Source organism: Telmatherina bonti, assembly GCF_933228915.1.
Source record: "Telmatherina bonti genome assembly, chromosome: 22".
Lineage (NCBI taxonomy): Eukaryota > Metazoa > Chordata > Actinopteri > Atheriniformes > Telmatherinidae > Telmatherina > Telmatherina bonti.
Genome location: NC_136631.1, coordinates 22,877,907 through 22,891,595, shown reverse-complemented (window position 1 = coordinate 22,891,595; position 13,689 = coordinate 22,877,907). Strand labels below are relative to the sequence as shown.

The 13,689-nt window shown below is 35.8% G+C and overlaps 1 protein-coding gene and 1 gene segment (V, D, J or C); one reads left to right on the top strand and one right to left on the bottom strand.

Annotated features, from left to right (window-relative positions):
* Positions 1-2,632: 2,632 nt before the first annotated feature.
* On the bottom strand, positions 2,633-3,928 carry LOC306772922 (Ig lambda-2 chain C region-like). The segment is given in 2 exons: positions 3,902-3,928; positions 2,633-3,048 (listed from the first exon to the last, which is right to left on the bottom strand).
* A 4,856-nt stretch (positions 3,929-8,784) lies between these two features.
* Positions 8,785-13,493, top strand: tspan37 (tetraspanin 37). The gene is made up of 7 exons (XM_079262308.1): positions 8,785-8,855; positions 10,379-10,570; positions 10,652-10,726; positions 10,824-10,922; positions 11,256-11,408; positions 12,805-12,888; positions 13,396-13,493. Exons 1-7 carry the CDS (start codon positions 8,796-8,798, stop codon positions 13,471-13,473), a joined length of 741 nt encoding a protein of 246 aa, XP_079118434.1. The 5' UTR covers positions 8,785-8,795; the 3' UTR covers positions 13,474-13,493.
* The last annotated feature ends 196 nt before the right edge of the window (positions 13,494-13,689 follow it).

The window sequence follows — 13,689 nt, the reverse complement described above, 5'->3', positions numbered from 1 at the left end:
AAAGAACATTCACCACAGAAATGATCAGAATGAGTGATTATGCGGTTCTTTATTCCTGTTGATCACATTGTAGAAAGGTTTACACCACCCCACCTGATCTGACTGTAAATTCATCCAAATTGAGATCAATCAGTTAACCTGAGGTATTTACATGCTGTATTTTCATTCTGACTGGATCAAAAGTGACACCCTGTATAAAGTTCTTGACACCTGTGTACAAGTGGTATGTTATCTAACACATGGAGGAAGATGACAAGGAAATGACTGAAAACAAATTTGTTCAAATCAAGTCAATTTTACTGGATGTTCAGTTTTGACATAATTCGTCAACAGCAAGCTCCATGAAAACGAAAAAAAAAATTCACAGTAAAATACAAACAATTTATTAAAAAGAAAATAAATATTTATTCTCTTGATAAATCTCAATTTGCCAAAATGATCTTCAACAGATGATGATGTTTCAAACCAAAGTGCTCCACTACAATATGTTATAGCTGCGTTACTCCACAGCAGAAAATGCAACAGGTTCACAACAAGGAATCGTGCATAAAATTATTTTCTTTTAGTTTTTAAAAGGTTTTCATTCATGATGAAATGATCAAAGAATGATCAAAGTTGTGCCATGCTAATGTCAGCTTTTAAAAAAAAAATCTTAAAATCTGTTAAACTATTATAATTTCATGACTATAAAAATATTAAATTTCCACATTTACATGCAAATTCTACATTTATTGTATTAAGCATTTATTTATCTGTGAAAAAAGTGAAATTATATTTCTGTAAAATGCTGAAGAACTTATTCAGGAATGGAGGGGCAACAACATGGTCTGCAGAATCAACAGAACAACGTTTGAGTCCAAACTGGCCCAATGTTGTCCATCATCTCTCCATTTGGACTTTACTGTCAAGGAAAATTTAAATACGAAAAAAAAAAAGATGCATTTTGATAAAAACATTGTTGTAGGTTTGCATCACATCGCTGAAACAATACCATGAAATGAAAAAACACGACCATCTCATCATTTCTTCAGCTTTATTGCAACACATCTCTTGTGAGACTCTCACCATTGTCTCAAATGACGAAATTTTTTAGTTTCCCTACAACAGGTGTGTTTGCCTTGATGAAAGTGTTTTGCATGATTTTACGCTTCTCTGCTCCTCACAGTTTAAGTTCATCTGTCAGAGAGTCTGAAGTGTTTTCATGCTCACACACTGAAAACTGCATCAGGATGATGTTTTCAATAACTTTAGCTGTTTTGTTGGGTTTTCTGAGTCAGAGTGAGAAGTTTTCTTTCACTATTTTATCTCTTTTGTTTTATTTCTATGATTGTTAAAATAATTATTGATCTTATTTGGTCTCAGACTGTGTTTTACCAGCTTAGTGTTCTTTTTCTCATTTCAGAGTCGTCTGCCAGCAATTTTCTGACTCAGGCTGATAAATCCAAGTCTGTTAGTGTTGGAGGGACTGTGACCATCAGCGCCACAGGAAGTTCAAATATTGGTGCTGATCTCAGTTGGTACCTTCAGAAACCTGGACAGCCTCCCAAACTTCTGATATACAGAGTTTCAACCTTGTTCTCAGGAACTCCATCTAGATTCAGAGGCGGTAGTTCTGGTTCTCAGTACTCTTTAACCATCAGTGGTGTTCTGGCTGAAGATGCTGGAGATTATTACTGTCTGGGCTATCATGGTGGTGGAGTGTTCACACAGTGATTTAGAGTCGTACAAAAACCTCCTTCAGTCAGACTGAAAGCTGCAGGTGCAGAGTGCTGATGAAGAAACTGTGATGAAGATAGCTGGTCCAGTAAACACAACACATCAGTCATCAAGCAGACACGCAGTCAATCTAAATAAAGCTGAATGGATCTTCCACGTTATTACATGTAGCTTTTGATTTAATTCTCATGTCTGAATCCTGTGTTTCTGTAGATCAGGGATGTTATGAGTCTGCTTACAGAAACAATTGTTCAGCAGTTTATTTATGATTATGTATTGACCAGTATTAAAAAGCCAAACATGAAGAATCGGTTTGTTGAAACTACAAAAAACATTCACAAACAAACATGACAAAGACAATAAAAGTATATAAAGGATGTTTTCACTATGAAAAATGTTTGTAAATGTCTTATTGGCTGTTGGAGAAATGGATTAAAATAATGTAAAACATTTTTACATGTAAAACTAATTTTTAATATTAATAATGACATATCTGAAATGATCATATTGGATCAATTTTATATTATTTTGTGGACAGAGTGGTATAGTCATGATTAAAATGAACAAGAAGATTAAAATATAAAAAGTACAATTTTATTTAGAAATGTTTTATTGCAGCATAATGTCAGCTTTGTTACTTGTTAAGAAAATGTTGCTGTTTAATGAATCACTTGCAGATTTTTTATGTCCACCAAATATGTGCTTGAAATGAGAGAAATGATTCTGAACACATGAAATACAAAACATTCAGTAATATGTTTCACAACAAGCTTTATTAGCAAACACAACAATATCATCATGACAGACAACAAACACACTCACATCCAGCTGCTGAGATGCACATTTTACTCCGTAACATGTTGTTATCTCCACTTTACAGCAATGTTGTTCTGTCTCACACAAAGCTTCAGTTTCTTCTACAAACATTGAAACTCATATTGATCAGAGCAGCAGATGTGTTCCTCCTGTCCCCCCCACACACAGCTGCTGTCCTGGGCTTCAGTCAGCTCCTCTAGACCTCACACTGGTTCCTGTGGAGGGACTGGGTCTGTCTGTGGTCATGATGGAGGACCTTGCAGGAGAACAGCTCCCCTTTCATCCAGCGCTCCTGGCTCAGACCCAGGGTGCTGCTGCTGCTGTAGCGTCCACTCTTCTCCTCTTCTGAGCTGGTCAGGACCCCGTCTGTCACCTCTGTACCGTCCACCTCCCAGCTCACCACGGCTCCCTGAGGAGAGTAGCCGGTCAGCAGGCAGGCCAGCGTGGCCGAACCCTCAGAGAGCTGCTCAGAGGAGGGGGGCAGCAAAGAGACTGAGGGTCTGACCATGGGGCCCGCTGGAGGGGAGAATAGAAACACAAGGAGCAGGTTAACTTCCAGTGTAGGACAGACAGCTGGACATGAGACACTATGATACATGACAAAGGTGGACACCACCGTGGACGAACTCTGAATCATGATGTGATCACACAGAGGAGAGGAGGAGGAAGATTAGAGGACATGGAGGTGTTGTAGAGAAAACGTATATGTATAACTTCCATTAAGATGTTAAGTTTTCGATTCATTTGATTCAAATTGATAATAAAACTGATATAAACAATGTAAATAATATTTATGTTAGAACAAATAACTTAAAATGTGTCACTTGTAAATGTTTTAAATGGAAAATGTCTGTGGAGATAAAATCTCATCTGTTTGTTTCACTTCCTTCTCAAAGTAACGAAGCGTAAAACTCAAACTACAGTCATAATAATTCTAAATATAAACCACTTTTTCTTTTTTTTTTTTTTTTTTTTAAATTCAACTAAATGATATTTTACATTTAAACACGGGAGATTTTAAAGAGTAAAATCTTTCAGGTAAAAGTTCATGAATTTCCTAAACCAACAAATTGTATAAACAGGTTTTGTAAAGTAATATTTATACACAGTACAAATAAAATATTTGAAGGATTGCTTTTACTTTCTCTTGAATTTTTTTTTCTTTATTATTTTTTGTTTCAGGTAATTTAAACTCATAAACTACAGAACTACATGAACACCATGTGTCTTTACTGTAAACTGCAAACTGAAGAATTGAGCTACAAATTATAATATAAAATAATTCACATCCAATCAAGCACGATCAAGTTCTTAATCAGTGCATTTAAAAGACATTTGTATTTACAAAAGAGAAATTATTGGTACTTACAGTAAATGATGAGTTTGGTTCCTCCACCGAAAGTCCACCACAGTGATAAAAACTCATTAAGTGGTCGTACAAAAACCTCCTGCTGTCTGAACAAACATCTTTACACTGAAAATGAACTTTAGCCACAATAAAAACTCAAAGTTTGCAAAGTTATTCAATATAACAATTAGGCTCATGTAGCTAAATGGTATTTTATTTGAAATACATTTTTAAAAAAGTATTGTAAATTTAGAAATAGAGAGATGAGTTTATGTTAATTATTGATGTTACGTTTAGATTAATTTATAGTTAAATGAACGGAAATCATGCAAAAGACATTCTAAAAAAATACAATGTATTTTTTCAATTTATGCTCTTTGAACTATGAGCTGAAACAAAAAAATGCAGTATTAATGAAAGAAATTAAACAACTACTTTAAAAAAAGAAAGAGAAAAAAATAAACCATACAAACCACAGTAAATCCTTTAAATCCAAATGCTGATTATAAATGTGTCATCTAATATATTTCATTCTGTTATATTAGAGTTTAAATCCATAATGTCTTTCCAAATTTTGTGTCCAACATTGTCTTGATTGTGTTGAGAGCAGAGAAATCATTTCCATAGAGAGAAGACTTTGCATCATCAGCTGATCCTCCAGAGAACTGAGAAGGTTTATAGTCCTGTGAGTTCAACACTGCAGGACTCAGATCTGTCAACACAGCAGAAAGCACAACCACCATGACCTTCATCACCATCCTCATCTGGACGCTGCTCTGCTGCTGTTTTACAGGTTCATTCACTCAGCAACATTTCAAACATGACGTGCTGCCTTTTCTCTCATTTCTTTCTGCTGATAAATGAATGACTTGTTTTTGTCTGCAGGATGCAGCGGTCAGGTGACGGTGACTCAGCCTCCTGTAGTGACATTTACTCCTGGATCCACAGTCACTCTGAAATGTACAACCAGCCCTGCAGTTCGCAGGTGGGATAGTGGTAATGAGGGTATGTTCTGGTATCAGCAAAAACCTGGACAGGCTCCAAAGCTCCTGATAAAATATGTGAAAAACCTTCATTCAGGAACAGTGGCAGTGGAAGCAGCACTGACTTCACTTTGACCATCAGTGGAGTGAAGGATGAAGATGCTGCAGTTTATTACTGTAAGAGTTACCACTACATAAACAGTGCTGATGTGTTCACATAGTGATTTATAGTAGTACAAAAACCTCCTTCAGTCAGACTGCAGACACACTGAGCTGTTAGAGCAGGAACTGACTGCAGCTGCTGAAGAGGAAGAGACTCTGACACAGACCACTGAACACAGAGCTCACAGTAACACCACCAAGCACTGAATATTTTTACCTGCACTTTTCTGTTTGAACCAAAAATTAAAATGGCATTAGGTCTTCACTGATTTAAGTCACGGTGGGGTTCAAAAAGTCCCAAATAATCAACATATTTGAACATCATTGTCTAATAAACACATACATAAGCTAAGTATGACAGCACAAAAGTGGTAATTTCTCTAAATAAATTCATTCTTTTGAACCTTGCCACTGTCCAGGCTCCAAAATCACTTGTAAAATTGTTGTCTTACTTTTCTGTTGTTATTAAAGTAGTAAAAGATGCTGTACAACTGTTTAATTTTCAGTGTTGTTGATGAGGAAGTAGATTGTAGAACAGTTATCAGTTTGCTCCAATCCTGAACTGAAACATCTCAATGTTTGACTTCTCTGTCAGGTTTGGTTATGGTCGGGTAAAAAAGCATGAGCTCAAATGATTTAGTTTGAAATTTAGAAACAAAACAAAAGAACCAAACATTGTTGTGCTTATATTAAAAATAAACACTTAGTTACAACAAATGGTGCAACACGTTAGATAACTCATACTGTCTACACTGTTACTGTGATGCCATGAAAGATTAGAGACATGGGCAAACTTTTGTTTTCCATTGAAATAAAACAAATGTGTTTTTTATTCATAAAAGTATTTACATGGTTTTATGTTTGTGCTACTTAAGTTTAAGTTACTCTGTCTCAAACTAGTTTCCCACTCTTGCTGCAAAAAAAAAGCAACAATTTTTCTGTTGGTTTGTGATTGTTCTGTTGGATTGTCAGAGCCACAGTGAGAAGACTTTTATTTCTGTTAATGTGAAAATTATTGTGTCATTGTTGCATGGAACATGATTTAGGATCTTTTCCCTCTTCAGAGTTTCACTCATCAGATGCTGATCTAGTTTAGTACCTTCAAAAACCTGGACTGCTTGGAGCAATTACTTTATATTTACCAGTAATTTGCAGCAAAGCAGAGACAAAGTCTAATCATTTCATCATAAATATTTATTATAATATAATGGCTAAATAAAAAAATATGTTTTTTCAGATTACATACTGTAGTTAAATTGAAAATTACATCAAACGAAAAATGATTTTTCTTTAATTCATAATTGTTATCATTACTATCGTTCATTCATTTATGACCCTAACCGCTTAGTCTGATCAGGGGTTGCGGGGAAGCTGAAGCCTATCCCAGCTATCTTTGGGCGAAAGACGGGGTGTATGTACATATATATATATATATATATATATATATATATATATATATATATATATATATATATATATATATATATATATATTTTTTTTTTTTTTTTTTTTTTAAAACCTCCTGAATTGTACCCCCACATGTACATGCATCTACAAGGGAGAGTGGCTTATGCTGTTTTTATTGTGTTTTTAATGAGTTTTTTTTTCTATCTATCTATCTACACATATATAAGTGTGTGTGTGTGTGTGTGTGTGTGTGTGTGTGTGTGTGTGTGTGTGTGTGTGTGTGTGTGTGTGTGTGTGTGTGTGTGTGTGTGTGTGATGTATGTATCTGTGTGTATAAAGTATTGGTTTGTGTAAGCACAAGAAGAGCAAATGCAGGCCTTGTTAAAAATAAAAATGCTTAGTAACAGCCACCAGTTTGGTCAGAGATTATTTAGACTATAATTATCTTTATGCAGAACTTCATGAAAACAGCAGCATTATATCTAGACAGGAAGTGCTGCTGAAACTCCACTCTGAGCAACGGTCAGGCTGCAGGGTTTTATTTACAGGAATGAGAGGAAGAGGAAGGAAGACACAGAAATTATGATAAAGGCTGATAAATTAAATCTAAGAAAATTTTATTAATAATGATTTTTGATCATCCTTTGTGTCTCCTTAAGTGTGATGGTAAATAACGCATCCATGTGATGATTTCCTGTTGTTTGAACTGACAGAGCTGAAACATTCATGCAAACACAGCTTGGAGTTTTTGTCTTCTCTCTTTCACTTTCTCATGCAAGATGCAAACAGACAAGCCATAAATGCAACGTTGACTGGCATTTACTGATTAAATGTTTTTTCAAAGAAACTTTTCAGATAAAATTTGAAACACAAATTTACACTATTTTGTACATAATTTGGCTTTAAAAATAAGAGTGGATGTCAGAAGACAAAGGTGACAAATTCCTTCTTTTAGATGTTTGTGTAATACATCTGAATTTTAAAAAAAAAATCAGGTTAAAGTAAAATTGTATAAGCAATATTACCATAAAGATTTGTAATGATTATCATTTCTTATTAATGATTTATAGATGTGTCTCCTTCAATGTGACAAAAGTGATGTAATCTCATCTGCAGGAGTGAGTGTAACTCCTGCAGTGACGTTTACTCCAGGATCCACTGTCACCTAAGTGTACAACCAGTCAAACAGTTTTCAGATGGTCTAGTGGTGAAGAACAATTGCTCTGGTGTCCACAGAAGCCCGGACACACTCCAAAGCTCCTTATATATCATTTGAAAAAACTTCACAAACACCGTTGTGGTTTAGTGGCAATAGAAGCAGCTTTGACTTCACTTTGGCCGTCAGAGCTCTGCCTCAAGATTCTGCAAGTCATTAGTTTATTACAGTAAGATTATCCATGTAATAAACAGTGCATGTCCGTTCACATGCACTGTTTATGACAGAGATGTGTCAATCAACTCCTTCTCTTTAGTCAGCAAACAGATTAATCTATAAAAACAGGAACTGACTGCAGCTGTTCTAACACAGGCCAGACCACTGAACCTCTTTCATTTTTCTGCACAATGAGAAACTTCAGCAAGCATTTGTTTGTTCAATACACACCTAAAACCAAAAATACCTTTGTCCCTTTTTTTTTTTATATCAAAAAACAAAAGGCGTCATATTTTATGACTAGACTTACAATGGGAATTTAGAAAATAGCCTAAATTAGCCATACCTTAAGATGTAGTTACCTGTCAAATCATTATCCATTGTCAATAATTTCGTTTATCTACATTATTTAGATAAACATTCAGTCTAAGCATTTCGAAACTATCTACTTTGACATCTAAATATTCAAAGTCTGTACATAAAAACACCATTGTATAATCACAGTAATTGGTAAGATGCTGCAGAAGGTAGTTGATCGCCATTAATTGTTATTTCTCTTTATATCACCAGATGTCGCTGTTGATCAAATGAAGCACAAACTGGCATCGAGGGTTAAATCAATACCTGACAATGTGTCAGTGAAAGAGCTGTATGATACCTGTCACCTGGTTTCAAGCACTGAACGTGTGATTTAGAAGTTTTATTCTCCTTTGGTCCAACATTTCCCGAGGTGGAGGCCCAGAAAACAAATCTGCTGGATTGCGTTCATAAACAAATCAGAGTTGTTTCCGCGTTCTTTGGGGAAGTCTGTTATTGCCTGTTGCGGAAGGCATTTCGATTGTTTTACCCTGTCCTGCCTGGACATTATCTCACGGTCTCTCTTGTAAAACACATTATGTTTAATCTTCACTCGGAGCGCCACGCTTTAGTTTCCACTTCACAATAACACGGGTTGCGTGGATTATTGCGCGTGGGTCTAAATAGTTTTAAAATGTGTGGTGAAAGGAGATACGTTAGAATAATACTGCAACTGACCTGTCATCTTCTTTGTGTGAGTATAATACCTAGATATTTCATTATTATTCTGCAACCTACAAACTGGCTGCTGTAACTTTTTCAAAAGCCTTTTAATTATTGGAGAGAACATTTTCCCTCATGTCATGAAAACTACAGACATTGTTTTAAAATAACATAATATTGATGAATATGTAACTAAATTAAAAAGCCATTCATTGAAGAAATAACTTCATTTGATCTGTGGTTAAAGTAAGGGCTAAATGAGTCATGTGATACAGGAGCGCGCGTGAGAATCAGGAACTAAAAACAGGGCAAACAAGAAAGTGTTCTGATTTTACCCTCAGTTTGATAAGGGGGGGGGGGGGGGGGGGGGGGGGGGGGGTGTTTTCAGTCACGTTTATGTTCAACCTATTAATAATCAGTGAACCCTCCAATCCACTTTATTTATAAAGCACATCTTAAAAGATAGAACATGCCTCCAAAGTGTTGCACATCAAAAAATGCTGAATGTCATATTAGTTTGATGTATAAGTAGAACGTAGAACAAGTGCAGCAGAGAAAAGTTGATCTTTCTTTTTACTTTTGTTGTTAGTGTTGTTTATTTTTTATTGACCTTCATGCTGGATCAGTGAAGCTTTAACTTCATGAGACAGTTGCTAAAATGACATTAGATGCTGGAATCTTTGTAGACTCTTAAATTATTACATATTATAGATTACTCTTTAAATGCCTGAGATACTACATGATAAAGTGACCATAGTCAACCTTTTCAAAAATATGTCGAAACAAGCCTGAGAAATCTCTAACACTAGGTCGAGATATATAATTTCAAAAGTAAATGTTTGCCATGAATTTGATTCAAGTTTAAATCAGGAAACTATTGTTTCTGGTTATTAACTTTCATTTCAATCATTTGTCTAGAAAGAACATTGATTGTTATTCTCATTATTATATCCCATGGAAATAACAAAATAGAAAGGAACCTTTTTTCATTGCTTTTTTTCTTCGTGCAAATAAGTATTTAAATGATGAGCTATGAGGAACATCAATGCTGGGATGACCGTGGCTCAGCTGGTTGGGGGTTGTCTTCCATCCAGAAGGTTTGCTATTGGAAAATGACCAAAAAATTACCAAAGGGATAAAGAAAAGATGTCCAAAATGGGTAAAAGATCATGCTTAAAATGACCAAATTCCCCACAAAAGTCAAACAACATTGGCACAGATATATTTAGGTAAGTAAGAATATAAGGAGGAAAAAAAAGGCCACATTTAAAAATCATCTCAAGATTTCTTTCAAGTGTTACTTTGACTGGTGTTAAACTATTGACTGTTGCAACCGAGCCTAGTTGCACATGGGAACAGCTTGTCCCTCAATAAAACAAAGAATACAAGCTATTTTTCCCCCAAAACTGTTGATGTACCCTTTAAAAAAGACAAAGAAATGTCTAAACTGAACCGATGTGTTATCTTTGAAAGATTATTGTGATATGACAAAGCTGTTTGACAACATTCTGTGGTAATGGAGCATTAATTTTTTTTTTGTGTGTGATGTACCAGGTAGTGGGGTTGGCCGTGGGCCTGAGTGGCTTCTTCTTGCTGATGAAGTACAGACACAACAGCTTGTTTTTCTCTCAGATGTACATCCTCCTGCCAGGTATACTTGCACTCTGCACCGCTGTGTCCTTGTTGGTCACCGGCCGCTTTGGCTTGTGGATTAGTTCCAAGAATTCTCCCTGTCTGCAAGGACTGGTGAGGTCAACAATGCATATTTTTTTTATATCTATTTCACAATTCATTTTTGACTACATATTGAAAAACTTTCTTCTCTAGTTTGTTTATCTTCTAGTTGTGGGTTTTTGTTTGGAAAGCACCACCTCAGCTTTGGCTTATTTCCATTCGACAAAGGTAGGCAATGCAAGACAGTTGTGCTGTTAGAGCAACAGACCATTCATGAAAAAGAAAAAATAAAGGTATCTCTTTTTGTTTCTTGCCTTTTATTTAGCTGGATTTAGAGATAGCTCCCCTAAGAGATGTCTTTCAGAAATACACGGGGGACAGTCAGGACCTCAACTCTCGGACCGTTGATGCTACACAAGACCAGGTGTGTCTTAAGCATACAAGTGTCTCAAGCATACAAATGGGAGTAAATATGAATACACAATTCAAAACATATTTGCTTTTGATATGCACATTATGAAGATGGAAATCAACTCAACTAATTTCCACTGTAGAATTAAAAATGCATTGAATTCCCTTTAAGGCAATTTTGAAAAAGAAGTCTCTAACCTCAAATGATTTGATTAAAAGCATAATGGCGCAATGAAAGACACTTTAGTATGAAAACTTTTCTGATGTTAGCCAAAGTTCTAGTTAATCAGATCTGTTGACCTTTATCACTAACTGGCTGAATATTTTATGTTTTTATCTCTTTTAGTTCCAGTGCTGTGGTGTCAGTAATTACACAGACTGGAGGAAAATATCCTGGCATAATCAAACAGGAGGGATCTTAGTTCCTCACACCTGCTGCAACACTTCTTTCCCCTCTTGCAATGGCACCATGAAAGAGCCATGGCAGCTTTACCCACAGGTAAATGTTTGGATCCAGCCCAGTCCAACCAGATATCATATATCCATCCATCCATTGTCTTAACAACTTAGTGCAATTCAGGGTCACAGGAAGCTGCAGCCTATCCGAGCAATCATTGGGCATAAGGCACTGTACACCTTGGACAGGTCGCCAGTCCATCACTGGGCCAACACAGAGAGACAAACAACTACTGATGCTCACACTCATTTCTAGGGACAATTTAGAGTAACTAGTTGACCTAACATTCATGTCTTTGGATGGTGGGAAACCAGAGTTACCTGGAGAGAACCCATGTATATATGGGGAGAACATGCAAACTCCACACGGAAAGGCCCCCATTCCAACCTCAATTTTATATGTAACATTAAGTTTTTACTTCATTAAAACATAAACTGTTGGTTTGCCAAATTTACAGGGTTGTTTTTCCTGTAGGGCAGGATAAGACATGAAAAATTTTATATGAATTTCAACCATGTGGATGTCAGCTGTCTTTGTTTTTTCTAACATACACTCACTGTCATTTCACATATTTTCTATCACCATACTTGAAATATTTAGCTATAACCATAACAAGCATGAGAAAACAGTCAGTAAAGTTTAACAAGAAGGAAAAAAGAAAGAAGAAAATGATAAAAAAAAAAAATGTGCAAGATAACTCTTAAACCTGTAATGTTCTCCATATTTTCTGCCATTCACTGCAACCCCGTTATACCAACTTCACACTGGGGTCCTCTGTGCTTTGCTGAACCGCTGCATCACAGCTTCATGCTGGCATTCACAAGAATTTTGCTGCAAAATAGTTTTAGCATCTTTCTGGTTGTAGCTAGATATCCAAACAATATTGTGTAACCCATTGAAAAGCATCATCGTTTCTTATTATTTAACAGGAACAATTTCTGTTATATTGTCTATGACAACTTTTCCACACACTGAAACTAATATAAAAGATGTATGTTAATGATATGAGGTTGATATAATGACAAACAAATGCTTTTGCTCCACATTTAGCTGAGAACCTTTTTCCTTATGTTAAAACTTGAGAAAGTGCAAGGCTGAAGGGTGGCTCACAGTTATCAGGCAGCTCATGTCGATGCTCAAATATGTGTCAAAGAAGTCAAAGTCAAAACCATCAAAAACATCTTATTACGTGCATGCTATGACATTCTCATGGCCTTACCGTGATTTGTGGCCAAGCAAACACTCACAGCAAGCACTGACATGCAAGACATCAATCTGCTGCCAGACTTTTTTGTCTTTGTGTCAGCAACTATTTTATGATCTACCATGAGATCAAGCTGGTGTTTTTTTAACGTGGCGTTTATACACCTCCGTGGCATAGTTAGATTTCAAAACATCTCCATTGCAATTATTTTCTTTTTGGTCTTCTTTCTTTCAGGGCTGCCAAGTGAAGCTGGAGATGGCCTTCCAGTTCCTTCTGAGGTTCATCATCTGGGGCTTCCCTGTGGTGTTTCTGATTCAGGTGAGACACATAACAGTTTAATTTGTATACATTAGAATTGAATTTCTCCCTGAGTGTCAACATAAAACACTAATATAAAGTAAAAAAGAAAAGTTGTTTTGAAATAATCTGTTTCTTAATGTTGTTTTGATTTCTTTTAATTTAATCAGCTGATAAGGCATTTATATATTATCAACATATGTGACCAGTGTGGTCAAATTAAGCATCTATTTGCTATGTTTTTAGCTGTACTGGTTATCACTGTTTGGTGTCTACCTCATTAAGAAATCTGTGTACTGGATTCCTTAGAGGTTGATTATGAGCCATACATAGAGATATGCCAGAGATGTATTGAGTGCTTGTCAAAAACTGGAGATATTTTAACAGATGAGAGACCATTGTACTTCTTACAAATAAGATTGCACTACATGCTGTTCTGTACAAACATAAGTTTGTTACATAAGTTTAGTTGTTTTAACATTACGCTGTTAACCACCATCCCATGTTGCTTTTCTATTCATCATCCAGGTTGTTTTGCTCCTGACAGTGGCACAGCTGATGAAGAAGCAACGGTTTTTGAGCTATAGCACACTGGGCAAAATCTAAAGATACTGACAGAAAGCACAGCAGTGTACAATTACTATTACACTTTATAATATTTCACTTTATATCTAATAATTCCTACCATTTAAAAAAACGATTGACTCCCCTCCAAACAACACAACAATAATGGTTGCTTACACTTTAAAAGCTAAACTACAGAATATTTAATGTGTTTATATGATCATAAGTGTATTATGGATACTGCTGACAGGCGATAAA

Coding starts and splice junctions, on each gene's coding strand:
- tspan37 (XM_079262308.1), top strand. CDS start 8,796: ATGTGTGGTGAAAGGAGATACGTTAGAATAATACTGCAACTGACCTGT. Junction 10,571..10,651: donor CTCCCTGTCTGCAAGGACTG/GTGAGGTCAACA, acceptor TTTCTTCTCTAG/TTTGTTTATCTTCTAGTTGT. Junction 11,409..12,804: donor CATGGCAGCTTTACCCACAG/GTAAATGTTTGG, acceptor TCTTTCTTTCAG/GGCTGCCAAGTGAAGCTGGA.